The sequence below is a fragment of the Sardina pilchardus genome, chromosome 15 (genome assembly GCF_963854185.1).
Source record: "Sardina pilchardus chromosome 15, fSarPil1.1, whole genome shotgun sequence".
Taxonomy (NCBI): Eukaryota; Metazoa; Chordata; class Actinopteri; order Clupeiformes; family Clupeidae; genus Sardina; species Sardina pilchardus.
This window is the reverse complement of record NC_085008.1, coordinates 28,792,094-28,811,108: the sequence shown is the minus strand read 5'-3', so window position 1 is coordinate 28,811,108 and position 19,015 is coordinate 28,792,094. Positions and strand designations below refer to the sequence as shown.

The 19,015-nt window shown below is 44.1% G+C and overlaps 3 protein-coding genes across 3 annotated transcripts in view; all 3 read left to right on the top strand.

Moving 5' to 3' along the window:
* LOC134101726 (flavin-containing monooxygenase 5-like) lies at positions 1 to 6,109 on the top strand. The gene is given in 12 exon segments (XM_062555482.1): positions 1 to 204; positions 996 to 1,152; positions 2,048 to 2,236; positions 2,800 to 2,965; positions 3,555 to 3,697; positions 4,193 to 4,228; positions 4,230 to 4,390; positions 4,731 to 4,866; positions 4,956 to 4,966; positions 4,968 to 5,173; positions 5,422 to 5,494; positions 5,612 to 6,109. Coding segments are annotated over 11 exon segments (1,623 nt in total). The 5' UTR covers positions 1 to 204; positions 996 to 1,020; the 3' UTR covers positions 5,982 to 6,109.
* Positions 6,110 to 7,947: 1,838 nt separating this feature from the next.
* LOC134102821 (flavin-containing monooxygenase 5-like) lies at positions 7,948 to 13,988 on the top strand. Its single transcript, XM_062557075.1, has 9 exons — positions 7,948 to 8,076; positions 8,851 to 8,994; positions 9,074 to 9,262; positions 9,372 to 9,537; positions 10,746 to 10,888; positions 11,173 to 11,369; positions 12,017 to 12,372; positions 12,900 to 12,972; positions 13,274 to 13,988. Exons 2-9 carry the CDS (start codon positions 8,863 to 8,865, stop codon positions 13,686 to 13,688), a joined length of 1,671 nt encoding a protein of 556 aa, XP_062413059.1. The 5' UTR covers positions 7,948 to 8,076; positions 8,851 to 8,862; the 3' UTR covers positions 13,689 to 13,988.
* Positions 13,989 to 14,256: 268 nt separating this feature from the next.
* The window catches only part of prrc2c (proline-rich coiled-coil 2C), a 34,833-nt gene continuing 30,074 nt past the window's right edge, over positions 14,257 to 19,015 (top strand). The window contains exons 1-2 of the mRNA XM_062555327.1: positions 14,257 to 14,622; positions 18,301 to 18,471. Of these exons, the coding sequence (XP_062411311.1) occupies positions 18,357 to 18,471 (115 nt within the window). The 5' untranslated portion in view covers positions 14,257 to 14,622; positions 18,301 to 18,356. The remainder of the gene's footprint in view (positions 14,623 to 18,300; positions 18,472 to 19,015) is intronic.

Genomic DNA, 19,015 nt, shown 5'->3' with positions numbered 1-19,015 from the left:
GTGTGGAGTATATCATTTGAAGCTGAGGGAGGTCAGCCCCAATGATTTTGGATGCAGTCCTGACAGTCCTTAACACTTTGAGGTCATGAGCAGACAGGTTTGCCAACCACACTGTGATGCATCCAGTGTTAATGTGTGATTTAGCCGTGATGGATTTTGAACCTTGGGTTTACTTCATCACGTTCTGTCCTAGGACGAAGAGGGGTAAGTTTGTTGTGATTCTGTCTGATTTCTAATCATTGTTTTGCCATATTCAACATTTTGCTGAAAGAGTTTTGTACTTATTACACATATATTTAAGCCAGGTAGCACTGGTGTTGTGGAGGTAAAGAATTGTTTGTTCTTAAAGCAAGAAATAGCAATAATTTACTTGTGGCAGCTAAATTCACTTGATTAATTAACCATCCAGTGAGTGGACAACAAGCCACATTTTTTTTATTTGTGGGATGGTCCTAGATGTTTTAGCATTTGTATTCTTCTTGTCTTTCTTGGTGTTAGTGTTCAATCACTGAGTGGTAACTGAGCAACGTGCTCGAAAATGTGAAAAAAAGGTCACTCTTGACAAGATTGTTTAACCCTCATGTTGTCCTCAAATCTTACCGACGTTCGTTGTCCTTGGGGTCAATTTGACCCCAGCTAAAAAAACTCTCAAAAAATGATTCAAATTATTTTTTTTACCCAATTTTTTTTGTGGTAGGTACTTAACAAGAGTGTAATAACTACCATCAAAAGCCCTACAAAACAATCCATTTTTTTGCTGTATATCTAATGTGTGTGCTCTTTTGTGAAACCAAGTCAAGGCTAAATTCAGCCAGGATAACCTCCCTTCAACCTCACTATGTACTACTATTGGGCCCAATCCAATCCTGCACACTGGTCCTCAGATTGTGACACAAATTGTGACACTGCTGATGAACTCTTTACAGCAATACTTAAAGCACAATGTGTAGCCGCTGATGAATTAAAGGACTTAAAGTGCTTCGTTTGTATGACAGGATTGCTCTCCAACTACGGCTGATCATGGCCAAGCGTGTGGCTGTGATTGGAGCAGGATGTTCCGGCCTGGCCTGCATCAAGTGTTCCCTGGACGAAGGGCTAGAGCCTGTGTGTTTCGAGAGCAGCGATGACATCGGAGGACTGTGGAGGTTTAAGGTACATTAAGGACGGGATTCGGTGGCGGTTCTGGACCCATTTTACTGCAGGGTCCAGTCTGGGGTCAGCGTTTTAATCAGAGGGAGCCGTTTGACCCAGGACAAAAAAAGGCAATCTGTAAAGGAGAGATAATGTAGGCTACCTTTATGCCTCCTAACAGCCTTGCCCTCACAGTGTCACAACTACACTGAACACACACAGTGGTGTTATGTAAGGACCCTGTTCATGTTGCACACACCACTTGACATTTTGAGTCATTTGACATTTTGAGTCTGTTAGGACTAGGACACATAAGAGTACAGTTTAGCACATCCCCTCATAGCACAGCTTATAGGCACTTTGGCTGCTTTAGCCACTAGCCAAACTAACTAGCTAAAGGTAGTTAGTGCTTGCAGCACTCCCATGAAAACACCATAAAGAGGACACCACACTCCCCATATCCAATCCATAATAACTCATATTTTCACATCCCACTGACGACTAACTCAAACTGCATGGTGTGTCCTAATATGTGGCATAGCACGGGAGTCCTCTGAAATAAAAGGTGCCCCACCGTCACCACTGCAATAGAAAGGGCCAAACAATATGTGGCTCTTCTCCTTCAAACCTGCTTACTGTTGCTAAACACAATGAGCAGAATTAAACGCTACACTGGGAACTGGGCCAGCAGAGGGGGTGCAGAAGTGTGCCGTTGTACACTTAAAGGCACAACACGCAGTGCCCGCACAATTTATTATTCTCTCTCAAACTGATGACTGTCATAGATGTACAGTATGTAGGCGATAGGTGAAGGTGAATAGTGCTATTAGTAACTCTGGAGATTGACTGATAAGCCATTACGTAATTACTAAAAGATATGATTCTCAACCCGCACCTTCCTTCCTTTTGTGCACAGGAGAAGCCAGAGCCAGGCAGAGCAAACATCTACCGCTCCGTCATTGTCAACAGCTCTAAAGAGATGATGGCGTGCAGTGACTTTCCTCCCCCCGCTGCCTTTCCTAACAACATGCACCACTCTCAGGTCTTGCAGTACTTGCGGCTCTATACCGAACACTTTGACCTCCTGAAGCACATTCACTTCCAGGTTAGAGGACTAACCTGTGCCGTGCAAGCATCCACTTTATCACTAAATCAATTATCATTAATCGATTAGGTTGCTCTGCTTAAAGGAACACTAAAGCACTTTTCCTCTGTGGCATGCACACTGTTTGTATATCCAGCAAATAACCATGTCCACAGACAAGGTAGTAAGTTGCATGATTTTATAAAAGTATGATGTATTGGGACATCGAAGCAAGTCAAATTTGTAGTTTCTTATGTCATTCCGTCCAACTACAGATCTGCTACCCGATCTAATAACCTTACATAGTGTGGTTATAGCTGATTGAGGGCCGCGAAGCCAATGCAGAAGTGCCATTTACCCTGTTACGAGTTGATGAACCACTGAAATGATTTTGGAAACATTATTACATTATTTTATTAAGGTTCAGAAAACTCTTCAGTGCTGCTGTTAATGTCTCTGTCTCGCTTGGCTCTTGGTGTGTGTGTGTGTGTGTGTGTGTGTGTGTGTGTGTGTGTGTGTGTGTGTGTGTGTGTGTGTGTGTGTGTGTGTGTGTGTGTGTGCGTTTTGTGTGCGAGTGTCTTTAGACCACAGTGTGCAGTACGAGGCAGAGGTCTGACTTCTCATATTCAGGTCAGTGGGAGTTGATGACCAAGAGGCAGGACGGTCAGGAGGAGAGACTCGTCTTCGATGGCGTGATGGTCTGCACTGGACATTTTACACAGCCACATCTACCTCTCCAGGACTTCAAAGGTATTTCATTCAGCCAGAGGTTGTGAGCCTCATAATGACTTACAGCTCATAGTCATACATACCTAGTCACACTATCCGATTTAGTCACTTTAAGACACCTGTTTCCAGGGGTGCCATTGGGGTGGGGGGTGGTGGAGTTAGTTATTAATAAAATGTAATATAAACTAAACAAATGCCTCCACACAACCCTATGATTTAGGGGGGGCCTCAATGATTTTCTTTCATTTGGGAACCCTGCTTGGTTCAGTCATTTTAAGACACCTGATTTGATTCACCTTCAATGGGTCACTTGTCACACTATAGGAATACTATTCTTCTTTACCCAGCCTGATATCAATTTGTGGGGTGATATCTAATCTAGTCTATGTATAGTGTTTTATCAGCAGCATAGGACAACCTCACTTCATTTCTCTGTGTGTTTAAATGCATATGGAGGTTTGCAAGTTTGCAATCTTTTAATTGGTGTGCCTCACAATACAATTCCATCACAACATGTGCTTTTCAAGTGTTCATATTTTGATTTAGTTCAATACTAAGAAGAGCTCAAATAATAATTTTAAAAAAAGGAGTTCTGATTTTGTCATTCTAGGGATATCGACATTTCAGGGGAGGTATTTTCACAGCTGGGAATACTGCAGTGCAGATGGAATGCAGGGGAAAAACGTCATGGTGATTGGTATTGGAAATTCTGGAGGTGACATTGCTGTGGATGCCAGCAGAGTAGCAAAGCAAGTCAGTGGAATCAGTTATCAGTTATCAGAAAAAGAACTAAAGGAGCCTCGTCAAACTATTTTCACTTGAGCATGAACAATGGTGCAACCTGATGGATATTGTGCATTGCTATTGCCTTCTTGTAATTAATCTAGCACACTACCTTCTTCCTTGAACTGTTATTCTATTCTATGCAAGAAATACTTATTGCTATACTAACATGTCGTACAGTAATGTCCCGCATATAAGCCACATTGTGTATAAGCCGCAGGACAGAGTTTCATGCAAGTTAAAAGAAACAAAACCATATTAACACCATATACCCCCCTATATAACCCTTGTATTAACCTCATATTTGAAGTAATTTAGCTAAATCAATGTATAAGCCACGCTTAATAGTCAGGAAATTACGGTAGTCACATTGTACCTTGATTGTACCTTCATTGTTGTAAATCACTGTTGATAAAAGTGTCAGTACTGTATCTTCTACACACTGCTCTGCGTGAACCCCCCCAGGTGTACCTGAGCACCAGAAGTGGTGCGTGGGTGGTGGGGCGTGTCGGAGAGGGGGGGGATACCCGGCGACGTGGCGAGTGGTGCCCGTCTGGCCGTGCTCTTGCACAGACTAATGCCCACCTGGACCACACGGGCAGTGGAGAGGCAGCTCAATAAGCACTTTAACCACCAGCTGTATGGGCTGCAGCCCTCTCATGGGTATTTACACCAGCTCTATGGGCTGCAGCCCTCTCATGGGTATTTACACCAGCTCTATGGGCTGCAGCCCTCTCATGGGTAATTACACCAGCTGTATGGGCTGCAGCCCTCTCATGGGTATTTACTGTAAACATGTTCCTTAAATTGTTATGTTGAGAATTACTTTAAAAAGCTTAAACTGTGTACCAGGTTTAAGTTGCTTTGGCTAAAAAGCATCAGCCAAATGTAATGTAATTTAATGCAATGTAATGAAACGATTTTGAAGACTTGTGTTTACAAAAACAACACTGTAAATTATGCTGTCTGTTTTATTCATTGTAGACTGTCTGTTCCCTCTCAGATTCTTTGCTCAGATCCCAGTGGTGAATGATGATCTGGCTGGACGAATCATCTCTGGCCGCGTGATAATAAAGCCAAATGTGAGCGAGTTCTTGGGCTCTAGTGTGATTTTTGAGGATGGAACTGTGGTCGATGAGGTGAGACATTATCATTGAAACCACTTTTCACGTCCACAAAATGGTTTGCATACCTTGAAACTGATAGATATTCTTCCGATTTTCCCCAGGTGGATGTGGTGGTTTGCTACTGGCTATAACTATGACTTCCCTTTCTTACCTGAAGACCTGAGGGCTAAAGAGGGCTACCGCCTGTCTTTGTACAAACACATATTTCCACCAAGCCTGGAGAGACCCTCACTGGCTGTGATAGGATTCATCCATGGACTCGGAGCGATTATCCTCCTGGCTGAAATGCAGGCTCGCTGGGCCTCCCGCGTCTTCAAAGGTACAGGAAGAGAACCAATTACTCAGCCGCACAGGTTGAGGTCATAATATTAAGCAGAGCAGATGCAGTTACATAATCTATGACTGTGAGGGGTAGCTGTGGTGGTGCAAGAGGAAGCACCAGTACCACATTTGGGTCTAGGTAGGTACCCTCTGATACCCGGGTTCAAGTCCAACCTGAGGGTTATCTCCTGGACCCACTCCCCATCTCTCTCTCCCACTCCACTGATTTGGTTGTTTTCCCCTCAGGCCTGACCAAGCTGCCCTCAGAAAGCATCATGCTTGAAGACATGCAAGGAAGCACCAAGAGAATGCATCAGAGGTAGTGGCACAGCTCGTTATTTTTATTCATTTATTTTCTTTAAACAACACTGTATTGTTGTATTACAATCTGACTGAAATGTCTTTCTTTTTTGTTTACCTGTTGCCTGCTTGGCAGGTTTGCCTGTTCTGAACGCAATCCTCTACAAGTAGACTACATCCCCTACCTGGATGATATAGCGCATGAAGTGGGAGCAAAGCCACAGTTCTTTTCACTGCTTCTCCGAGACCCCGGTCTGGGTCTGAGGGTTCTGTTTGGTCCCAGTACTCCATACCAGTACCGCCTGCGTGGGCCGGGCCAGTGGGCGGGAGCCCGCCAAGCCATCTACACGCAGTGGGAGAGGGTGATGCGTCCCTTTGGCACACGGAAACCACCAGAGAACCAGCCTGAGACGAAGCAACGTTCCTTTGTGTTTCTCACATTTGTGGGTGTGAGCCTACTGGTTACTGTAATGTACATGAGAAATTGTTCACAATTGCATAAGTAACAAAGCAGTTTCAGGAAGCTGTCTTATAGTTCAGTTCAAATACTGAGTTTTCCTCATTTTAACATGTGAGTTTTTATTGACGTTTTAGCTACATAGGTTTTATTTTGCAGATAATGACACATTAGTATAGCGGATATGTAAGAGTAATGAAAATGTATAACAAACAATAACTTTTGTTGTGTGTGATATGATATTGGAGGACTGCTGCAACAGTGATTATTTGTGAGACTAAATAAATAATAATATGAACGAGGCTACTTTCAGATTATTAGCTTATTGCATTCAGATTGAACTATTGGATGGAACACAATAATACCGCAACCATACAAACGCCAGAAGTATTTTGGTATGCGTCAGATGAAACCGGTTGAGGAAATTACCATCTAATGTATTGCCAACATTGATCACTGATCACTTATAAAAGTCACTTTCCATTTGATTAGGAAAGGTTGTGATATGTGACCCCCTCAAATGACATCCATATTTGACTACAATAAGCAAAAATGTTTTAATCTATTCCTTATCCTTGTAAACATTCCTAAAAGTGTTCTTAGAGTACTGTGAGACTGTGGTCTGAGTTTGAAGAAAACAGGACATTTCAGAGAGACTTTATGAAAGGGTTCCCAAGATTATAAAACGTTATTTCTCTCCATGTTGGCCATATACTTTAACATCTCTAGTCCAATCTAGGCTTTGTCAAGGTAAGTGATACACCAACGTTGGGAAGGCTTAATTGGAGAAAGTTTCAGTTGCTATAATCAAAACAGTGGCTGTTTGTTTCAAGCTCTTCTTGGCCACTTCATCATGGCCAGTTTTAAGCTGCAATGGGCAGGTAATTTTTAACTGTCAAGTTAAGCCATAACAGCTCAATGAATACATACGGAGTGCCTTGGCTTGGAGACATTTTTCCTCCCCTTTTTTTCAATTGACTTTTCCCCTTGACACCAAAGAACTTGACTTAAACAACATTCCAGCATTCCATCTTTAGGGTGTGGGACAGTTGTACATGCTATCTCTCTCTCTCTCTCTCTCTCTCTCCACCTCATTTACCTTTTCTCCCATCATGATGTATTAATGCATATTACATATTAATACATGGCTTACAGGGCTACAAGAAAATACCATTAAGTTCAGTAGTGGGGTGGGGTTGACCTCATGGACAAGCCCCATTGAATACACACTATATTGCCAAAAGTATTGGGTCACCTGCCTTGACTCGCATATGAACTTAAATGACACCAATATTCTTAATCTATTGGGTTTAATATGTCGGTCCACCCTTTGCAGCTATAGCTTCAACTTTTCTGGCAAGGCTTTCCATAAGGTTTAGGAGTGTCTTCCAGAAGCGCATTTGTGAGGTCATGTCACACACTGATATTGGACGAGGACAATGCCTCTAAGTTTCCGCTCTAATTCATCCCAAAGGTGTTCTATTGGGTTGAGGTCAGGACTCTGTGCAGGCCAGTCAAGTTCATCCACACCAAACTCTGTCATCCATGTCTTTATGGACCTTGCTTTGTGCACTGGTGCAGTCATGCAGTCATGTTGGAACAGGAAGTAATTGTTACACTATATTTGTTACACTATTTTGGCAACATATAGTGTATATGACTATTTCAGACCTAATATTAGCCTATACAATAATATGGCTTGTTCCATAACTGAACTTTACACCAAAAGAAAATACCACTTAAGTCTAGTGTGTGTGTGTGTGGGGGGGGGGGGGGGGGGGGGGGGGGGCTGAGAGATATTACCTAATATTATTATGTTATGTATAACACATGATTTTGGCCAATATCGTGGATCAAGAGAAAGCCCTCTATTTTTTCTGGCATGGATTGGAATTGCAGGCTCCTGCAATTCTTGGTGTTATGCTTTCACTCTATTTCAACTCAAATTATTCAAATTATTCAAATTATTACTCTAATTCGCTCAAACTATAACACCCCTGACCGGCTACCTTCAACCTAAATTTACTCTCAGTTCAAAGTGCATGTAAGAACCACTCCGCCCACAATGCTGTAGCTTATTACAGTCGCTGAATCAAACGCATCTGACTTGCCTCCGAACTTTGAAAAACTCCAGATCTTACTAGGTGAGTTAACGCACTTTTTGTAAAGCATAGCAAGTAAATGGAAATAACAGCCATATGACATAACAGCCTACCCGTCTGTTATAACCTGTAACTGACCATGCACGACTGCGAAATGTGTAAATAACAACTGGGGTGCGGTCAGTGTAAATCCGTTTTAGTGAACTTGACTCATTCGGCTGCAGATAATGTAAACAATGTTGCCTTGCAATGTATCCACACGTCCCTGTAAATGAAAACGTCTCCTTAAACGTGGCGTTAATGTTGGCTAAGTTAGGCTATAGCCTAAAACAAGTTTACCAGGACGCTTGACGTTTCGCTGGACATTTTGAAACATTAAACGCCAAACGGACTTCCTAATACCCATTAGTATAGCCTTTGACAAAAATGGTTCATGTTTTGAGAAGCATTAGGCGCTTAGCCATAATGGGAATATGTAGGCTTAGCCTATTGGTAAACGGAAAAGTAGATTGATTGTCGAACTAGGCAACAGGATGATGGGCTAATACGCACGGCAGCCTCTAATGGTCGGATATTATGCTCATGCTCATTACGTTACCTTGACCTTGACCTCGGACACTCTTGCCGAACTCTTGTGCCCCGATCGGACTGTCATAGGCTATTGCCCAACCACGGCGGCCTCCCTTGCAACAACACAACAGACAGATCTCACTCTCATTACAATTATGCGATTCCTGTATTTGCTTTCCGAGCTTATTTCTTGAACATACAGATAAATATATTCATTCCAATATTTTATTTTTTTATTTTCTTTAGAGATCATCCACTATGACCAAACGAGTTGCAGTGATCGGAGCTGGAGCCTCTGGCTTGGTATCCATAAAGTGCTGCTTGGATGAGGGACTGGAGCCAATGTGCTTTGAAAGCAGTGATGACATTGGGGGATTGTGGAGGTTTAAGGTAAGCTACTTCTGTTTAATTTTCCATTTGTTTACCTACATTAGGCCTAGCCCTTATTGCAGTTTATCTCCCCTCACAGGAGGACCCGGAGTCCGACAGAGCCAGCATCTATCACTCCGTCATCATCAACACATCCAAGGAGATGATGACCTACAGCGACTACCCCATCCCGGCTCACTTCCCAAATTACATGCACAACTCTCTCATCATGGACTACTTCAACATGTACACAGACCACTTCCAACTCCGGCAATACATCCAGTTACAGGTTGGCTACTCGCACACATGTCTTTAACCTTTCCCAGGAACCCTGTCCAGAATGCAGGAGTCGTTAAGAAGTCCTTCCTGCCTAAGAATGGTGAATTTCTTTACCACAGACACGGGTGCTGCAGGTCAAGCAGAGGCCAGATTTCTCCCGCTCAGGACAATGGGACGTAGAAACAGAGACGAGGGATGGGAAGAGGGAAAGCCACATCTTTGATGCAATCATGGTTTGTGTCGGACATCACTGTCACCCTCGCCTGCCACTGTCTGACTTCCCAGGTAACCAGGGATCTTATAAACATGAATATATACAATTAAACACACGCTATTGTTGTTTGCTATTGCATGAAAATGCTGGACACAAAACTCATATCTACAGTAAGTAGGCCTACTGCAGTTGAAGTCAGAGCAAAGAGATGTGTTTATTTCCAGGCAGGATAATCATTAACCCTGCATTAGTCTGCATGCAGGGATGTGTTTGCGTTCCACAGGTTATTAGTTCACCCATAGTTGCTGTGCAGATGTTTGTAGTGGCTATTTATAGTCACGATAAGGGTGCAGTAAGGTGAAGCCATGAAATGTCTAGTGAAAGGACTTTTTTGCCATATTTGCATTTATCTGTATTTCTTGTATGTTATCTTCATCATTCATAACTTGTGGTTCAAAGACTGTTGATGACAGCACCAAACACTGATCTGTTTAAATATGTGATGAGATCTGGGAAAACCCATCACATGGTGAAATTTTACCAACTTATGATTCTGATACCATCCTAGCAACCTCCTAGCCTGGCTAACGTCACCACACTCAATGAGATGTGGTCTAGGAACTAAACATTAATTTTCTCGAATTTGAGGCAAGGTTTACGAATGCCCAGAGCTGTTTATTGGGCGCTACGGATGTCTATCAAATGCGTCTGTGCGTAGCTCATAGGCTAGCCAGTCATATCAATCACCCATACCAGATGACATACTGTATACTATGTAGAGCGTTTTAATGTTTCAAAATAACATTTGATAAATGAACCTTATGTTTTCCAGTGCTGATAGGTGTGTAGATTTGAACTTAAGCTGATTTGGTTCTTAAGTTCTTAACCAAAATACCTGCTTCGGTGTGTTGCTCAGACGCCGTCATCGTCTTGCTGTCCGCACGTTGCTTCCCTAGCTGAGGCGAAAATGAGGTCTATGGAATCCAGGCTGCCTAGCAGCGCGAATGAGATTGTGTGCAAGGCAGCATGGGTATACTCAGGCTAGTAACATCCAGGAGTGTGAGGATGGTATCCAGGATGTTGCCATTATGTTGCAGGATGGTATCAAAATGTTAAATAGGTGACATTTCACCAGAAAGGTTTGAAATAGAGCCGAAATCAAGGATTTTTTAATTTTATTTCACCATGTGATTGGTTTTCCCAGATGACATCTTTTACCTGTCTTGTACACAAACATGTTTCTTTAGCTTTACTCACTCTGATTGAAATGTTCTACCAGGCATCGACACGTTTAAGGGGAAGTACTTCCACAGCAGGGACTACAAGGCTCCAGAGGAGTGGCGTGGGAAGAGGGCGGTGGTGGTTGGCATCGGGAATTCTGGAGGTGACATCACCGTGGAGCTCAGCAGAGTGACCAAGCAGGTATCCAGCGCACTGTGCAAATTATTTCCAAAACTGGCGTCCATCAATGCATGGCTTTATGGTGCTTTGATCTAGACTGATCTGCCAGCGATTGGATCTCACCCTGATTTCACCCTGCAGCTCAGGCTGGAAACCTGCACATATATCTCCCCTGGTTCCTTTACACATTTGCTGGCTTATGTGGTGAAAAGCCACTACAAGAGAAAATGCAATAGTCTTTCTCTCTCTCTCTCTCTCTTTCTCTCTCTCTCTCTGGCACACACACTAACACACACTCTGTACAGTCGTTCCTGAGTACTCGTCGTGGTGCCTGGGTTATGAATCGAGTGGCTGACAATGGCCTTCCTGTGGACCTGGTCTTGAACAGAGTGGCACTTCTGATGCAGAAGATACTGCCACATAACTTCATCTGTGGTGTTGTCGAGAATCGCCTCAACTTTCGGTTTAACCATGCTATGTATGGGTTGCAGCCCAAACACAGGTAATGCCGGGGGGTGGAAGGTTTGGGTGGTTGAGGGACAGAGGCGGACATCCCGGACTCAGAAAGTAAAAGTCCTGCCAAGTATTTGATCCAACCATTTAGTAAACCAGCTCATCCTAATTAGCAGCCAGGTACAGTAGATCAGATAACTAGTGATATCACCTGTGTTAAGTGCACAGGTAGGAAGAATATATGGCAGGACTATTACTTTCTAGACCCAGGATGTCCGTTTCTGGGGAGAGATGCTGAAAGGGTGTGTGTGTATGGGGGGGAGGGGGGATTGGTGTGTGTGTTTGGGGGATATGGTGTAATGGTTTGTGAGTGTGTGTGTGTGTGTGTGTGGGGGGGGTGGGGTATAATGGTGGGTGGGTGGGTGTTGGTGGGGAAGGGGGCGGTCGTGTGTATGTGGGTTAATGGGGTGTGTGAGGGAGGGGTTTACCTGTGTGTGCTTGTGTGTGTGTATTGGGGGATGAAATGGTGTACCGTTGTGTGTATGGGAGGTTGTTGGTGTGTGTGTTATTGGGGGGGGGGGGGTGTTGGTGGGGGGATAATGGGGTGTGTGACTCTAACTCTAGCTGCCACTGTAAGACAATGAATTCATAAAGAACACTACATGAACATTCTGTTGCCATTTTGTGTTTCCCAAGGGTCTTCCATCAGCACCCCACTGTCAATGACGACCTGCCCAACCGCATCCTCTCTGGCACGGTGCAGGTGAAACCCAACATAAAGGAGTTCCGGAGCTCCAGCGTGGTCTTCGAGGATGGCACCGTGGAGCACGACATCGACCTGGTGGTGTTTGCCACCGGCTACAGCTTCTCGTTCCCCTTCCTTCCCCCCCACGTGCTCTCTGTCTCTGAGAACAAGACCTCTCTGTACAAGCATGTCTACCCACCGGGGTTAGAGCACCCCACTCTGGCCATCATCGGATTGATCCAGCCTCTCGGCGCCATCATGCCCATCTCAGAGATGCAGGCTCGGTGGGCCACAAGGGTCTTTAATGGTACTGATGACAATATTTCCTTCAGTGTACAGTATGTGTTGTTGTCCAATAGGCTGTATGCACGGAAGGATGCTCAAGAGCTCATTTGTTTCCGGTGGAGTGTTAGCTGTGTTTGCATCTTCTGTTATATTTTGCTCCTTACATCACTCCAACACTGAAGATATGGTTTTCCCCATAATAACTATTTTAACACACGCAAAATCCTTTTAAATCGTAATGTGCCGATTCACTAGCTGCAGCAACCAGACCGATCCATGTAGACACCAATTACATTAACAATAGTGGCAGGTTCAAACACACCTGGCTCCACCGGAAAACAAATGAGCTCCTAAACAGCCATCCGTGCATATACTGTAGCCTATTCAGTGACAGAACTGGCAAGTCAGTAGTTACAGTACTGTAGTTCACAGTGCTGCAGTGCCGTATAGAACCAGTCTGATGACCAGTCAAATGTTACTACAGGTTCTGGACCCCCTACCTTTGTAAATCATAATGAATCTGAGTGGATCGTGTTTTCTGTGTCAAAGGGTCGAATAAGCTTCCTTCGATGGGTGTCATGATGAAGGACATCAAATGCAAAGAAGAGGCCATGGCTAAGAGGTATTCTTTCTTCAAATACGGTATCCTCATCCTTAGTCTTCATTCAAAAGAGAGCCTTGAAAGTTCTTTTGAAATGAATGGGTGTATGTTCTTCTTTTAACCTTTAAGTGTGTAGTTTTTTTTTAACATTCTAGCCTAAGATTCCATTCTGCATCAGTTCAAGGTTCTAACTCAATGAACCCAGATATTCTTTAGAACGTTAATTTTCCAACATTCCCATCACACTGGGGTAACCATAGATATACTGTATGTCTATGGGTGTGACGGTACTCCTTTAATAATGATCTCATTTCTCCTGCAGGTACGTAGCCTCCAGTCGGCACACTATCCAGGTGGACTACGTCCCTTACATGGATGAGCTGGCTGGACAGGTGGGAGTGCAGCCCAGGTTCCTGTCTTTGCTCCTTCGAGACCCTGGCCTGTGGCTTAGAACTGTGTTTGGACCCATCACACCATATCAGTACCGGCTGTTTGGACCTGGCCAATGGGAGGGGGCCCGCCAGGCCATCTACACGCAATGGGAGCGAGTGGCTCAGCCCATGAAGACGCGAGCCATTCCTGCCAACGAGACCAAGCGTACCTTCAGCACCCACCTGCTCTTTCTGTCAGCCGCCGCTTTGGCGGGGGCAGTAATCTATAGGAGAGAAAACTACCAGGAGTACCTCCAGTATCCCATGATGATACTGGACAGGCTGAAGACATATCTGCCTGCTTAGTCAGATGTCAGCGTTGGAAGTATCATGCGGTGTGACTGATTGATTTGTCTGTGATGTTTTTCTTGCATTTGTCTAAATGATTGTGATTGTGAGTTTTTTATATCTGGATTATACTAATGAAATGCATAAAGCTTATGAAAGAGGGTCTAAATAAGATTTCAGAATATATAGTTTTTATAATGCGGTATTATCATTGCCTTTTTACTATTTCAACAGTGAGGGAAGTATTTTACTATGCTAAAGTTAGTCTTCGATGCTGCACCACCTTGTAATGTTTTAATTTACTGCATTCCAGATTGTCCAGTGTGTAATAAAGCATTTTCTCCTAAATGAATAAAACAGCTACATTTCCACCTGATGTTCGACAGGGTGCAGTACAGTACAGTTGTGTTCAGGGCTCTGGTTGTGTTAGTTATTCTGTCGATTTAGTTTTCTCTGCGACGCCACCTGCTGGTGGTCATGCTGACTTGCTTTTCTAAAACGACCTCCCTCAGCCGCCGTCATCTTTACGCGATGACGCTGATTCCCGTGGATTGGCAGTCTGCCATCTTTGATTGTGCGACAGGCCTCGGCGCGAGCGGGGCCTCTTAACTAGAGCAGACCTGTCTCACACGAGACAACGGGAACAAAAAATACACTGACAAACAGGACGAATACATGCGAACTGCTCAGTATCGTCCAAATTCGAAACGATACGCAAGAGAAAGAAGAGCCACCTGAACGGGCACAATAAAGCAGCGTGGCCCTTGCAAGTCAAGAGGAGCGTTTAGGTTGCTAGCACTTTAACTGGCTAGTTAGCTAGCTAGCCAGTGCATTAGCAAGCTTTTGTAATTCACCGGCTGCACACACACACGGAAAGCAAAGCTGGTCGAACACAGCCTCTTGCGCAGGCTAAACGAAAACCATAAGTCAGTGAAGGGACCGGCGGAGACAGGTATGTTCATTAATGAAGCTAAAGTATTTTTCATGACTCAAAAGATTAAACCTGGCGATGGAGTGGTGGACACTAACTAACCAAAGCCAGCTCGCTAACATGTTAGCCAGCCATGCTAGCCTCGCTAACACCGCCAAGAATTTGGCCGTCAGGAATATGTGGTGATGGCAAGATGTTCTCAGTGGAAACTAGCGAGGTAACATTCACGTGAAACGAAAGTGAATGAATTCGTTTAGTCATCTGACCATCGGTCAGATACGATGTAGTACTAATGTAGATATGTTTTTGAATCGGGGTTACCTATCTTGGAAGTTGCCCAGAAGTCTGTTGTTCAGAATGACCAGACTAGCTAGCCATAGAGGAATCTTGACTTGGCTAACATTAGCCAAGTAAGCTAATAAAATGGGGTTCGGAGGCCACCTCAGTACACCGGGCCGCTGCGACCCACCCTCCTTCTACCTATGCTTACTGAAACTGGTACATGAATAACCTTACGTTGTCCTGCACAAACCACACAGATGACTTCAGAGAACAACATGGGTTAATTCAATATTTGTTCCCAGAAGTTAAGCCTGGTAATATCAGTCGTTCAACAGAGATGGTCTTAACGATGATGGCTCCAAACAGGGGCGCGCTGACACATTGAGCTAGCGAGTTTGTTAGCTAATAACCATAGTTAGCTCATTAGTCTGGGCATCATTATCAAGATGTCTTTGCGCTAATGCCAAACACAAGTAAGTTCATGTTATATATGTTTTGTTTAGAATCATTAAGTACATGCAGACAACAAGGTTTATAGTTCGGTACATTCAGTTTGGTTTTAGCCTGCTATGTGTGGCCAATATTGTCGCAACAATAGTGGTAGCTTTAATGTTGCAAGGGTTGCTGTTTCTCACTTGAGTGTTATAAAACATGGGTAACGTTCATTTGTATTTGTCAGATATCCAACTCTGAAAAGACAGAGCTGGGCTAGTCGATGAAGGGATGACCAAGTATTTTAGTAAGGGTTAGTTTAGCTGGCTTGGGTAAGGAACCACATCACCATTATGCACATCTTCCAATCTATCATGATGGCCTATATTTTGTTTCCCCTTGTTCCGTTGACGATTATTACGTTACTGCGTTAAAGATCATAGCTCATGTAAACTGTATCCACCGGTCAACTATGATTCTTAACTCTCAGACCACTGGATCGATGTTAAATTATAATCTCGTTTTGTAAGTTCCTGGCGGCCCCTTTTGTAGACAAATACACTGTGAACGCCGCAGGATGCGTCAACATGGAGCTAGAACTATGTACCAACAAGATCGGTATAATTTATTAAAGTAGAAAATTCTAATATAACATGTTGTCCTGGAGATTAAGGTGGGAGCGTCTCTTCACTATGTCGCCGCGCTTACCTCTAATGTTCAGGTAGGCTGATGTGTTGGTTAACTCTGATGGGAACATCTATGGCAACGATAGAGTCCCACCAGAATCTCAGGGCAAACTGAGCGCTACACCTTGGGGGGGGGGGGGGGGGGGGGGGGGGGGGGGGGGGCATGAATCATTTCAAACGATGATCATTTTCATCATCTGCTCCTAGTTTTACTGACAAACCCCCACTTCCTCCAGTTCAGTTATGGAATTGATTTCTTCAAGAGTCTCAAGGGAATGGTAGTTCAGTAGGGCCAGTTGCCAGGCTGGGCTGCCTGAGATTTTAGGGTATGGTGGTCTCCTCTCTCATTGGCTGTTATCATATGGGAGGCAGATGGCTGGGACCTGTGATGGCTGCTCTGGTCCCCAGAGTGTTCCATCCATGAGATCACAGAAGGCGTCTCGATAAGACCTCATTTTATATTGGACCTAGCAAGAGGATGGGTTGCGCTAACAAGACGCTAAGGTTTGATTTGGTGAAAGTAGACATTATTTCTATGCTGAGCAGCATCAAGCTGTAGATGGCCAGCATTGTGGTTTTGAATAGAAACCACAATGATGTGTTACTGCCTTGGAAGCATCTCTTGGAGCCTCCTCAACGCAACATTTCAGTTCAAAGCTAATTTGATCTCCATTCAGAAAGCACCAGTAAAGTCGCACCCCCCCCCCCCCCCCTCGTTTGGTCTCAGTCTGGAGCCCTGATGAGTCGCTGGTTTTCTGTCGTGTTCAGGATGGAAATGAGTAATCCTATAGCTGTGACGCGACTGACTCCCACAGTCGGTATGATGGGTGAACAGAAGAGAGCCCAAGTGGTCACGTGGCTGGAGAGATATTGATGCTGTAGGACGTAGCTCAAGAGTACCACCCTGCACTTGTCTTCCAGTCGTCACTGCAATGCACATGTCCTTGGGTGACCTTTGGCCCCACAGAGGACCCTGCTATTTCCTCTTGCTGTGTGTCTGTGTCTGTGTGTCTGTGTTTGTATTGTGGTTGTTCAGGAAATGAGGCCTGCTCATTCTCAAGTTTGACTTCTTATCAGTTCCCTTTTCCCCAAGTAATGCAGAACTACTTGGCACAATCTGTGCACAAGGACTTGCCTGATAATACATTTAAGAGAGCAGTTTGGGGGGAGGAGTGTTTTTCCCATTGTAATTCTGAATGTTGAGGCTTTGTTCTATGTTGATGAGAGGAAGCTGATCCAGCATGCAGTTCTCATGCTTTGGCTGATGTTTGTGGATATGTGCACTCAGTGGGTTGACTGAGTATATGGTTCAGTGACGGTATTTATATAGAATATTTATGCTTTTGGAACGTGTTGGGAACAAAAAAATGGTTGAAGTGAAGAATCTCAGACTGGTTCTTTAAGGATGTCGGTGAACAAGTTGCAGTGTGAAAGTGATTTTGTTGTTGTTGTTGTTGTTGTTGCTGCTGCTGTAGTCGCCGGCTGTCCTGTCAGCCGTGTGTGTCGAGTGTAGTGGTTGAGCCCCTCTCTCTGCGCTTGACTCTGCTTCATCAATTATGAATTGCCCCCATGTGGCTCGCTGGAGACTTCAGCCCCAAACGCTGTCAATCCGCCACACTCACAGACTGTTGGCATAGCAACGCGACATGCTCCATCGATTTGAGGCGTTGTAATTTAAAGCGGTAGGAGGCTTCTCTGGCCACTCATCTGAGAAACCACAGAATTGTAGATAAACATGTTTAGCATGTTTATACACACACACACACACACACACACACACACAAACCCACAAACCCCTCCATATACCATGGTCGGCTGATCAAGGGACACTTTCTGTTAAATCCTACTTTAACAGATGCTTCTGAGGCTTTTAGAATGCCAAAGATATTTCAAAAAAGTATTTGGAACTGGCATGATCTCTTTTTTGGGCAAGAAATGGTGGCCCCTTGTCTAACTTGTCTGGTTAAATTGGTTTGTCCTTGGAATTATTGAGGACTCTTGTCCAGGTTGCTGAAAAGTGATAAAGTGATCTACAACAACTGTACAACAACATGCAGTGGTTGCATTTATTGCTTATTTACTATTTATTGCTTTACTATTTCTCTTTGCCAGTGCAGTTTCTTGGTAAACGGAGATGATTAGATGCTTGCAAGCTTTTAAATACTAGAGTGAACCTTTTTTCCTTTTTGGAATACCCTTTCATTTGCAATTTCTTGTCCCCGTTTTGTTCTCTCTCCCTCTCCCTCGCACTCCCTCTCCTTCTGTTTCTCTCTCCATCTCTCTCTTCCTTGTCTCCTAGGAGGCTGGTTCTGAGGGGTGAGGCCGGAGGACCAGACTCAATGAGTTTCCAGCGAAATGTCCGAGAAGTCAGGGCAGAGCACCAAGGCAAAGGATGGCAAGACCAAGTATGCAACCCTTAGCCTCTTCAACACGTACAAAGGCAAATCTCTGGAGACCCAGAAAACTGCAGGTGAGTAATTGCAACACACACTGCCTACTGTCCCAGGAATAGAACACATATTAAAGGGATATTCCGCCATTTTTGGAAATACGCTCATTTTCCACCTCCCCTCGAGCAAAACAATCGATATTTACCTTGTTCCCGTTCATCCAGCCATTCTGTGAGTCTGGCGATACAACTTTTAGCTTCAGCCTAGCGTAGATCATTGAATCGGATTAGACCATTAGCTTCTCGCCTGCTAGCTTCATGTTTAAAAGTGACTAAGATTTCTGGTAATTTTCCCATTTAAAATGTGTCTCCTCTCAAGTCAGAAAGTGCAATAAGACCAACTGAAAATGAAACCTGGCGTTTTTCAAGGCTGATTTGACATGGAACTACACTCTCATCTGGCTTAATAATCAAGGCAACTTGCAAACGTATCATAGGCGCAGTGATATCGTACGCAGCATCTGAAAATAGTCCCCATAGACAACAAGCAGTAGTAGTGCCAGTAGTTTGCAAGTTGCCTTGATTATTACGCCAGATGAGAGTGTAGTTCCATGTCAAATCAGCC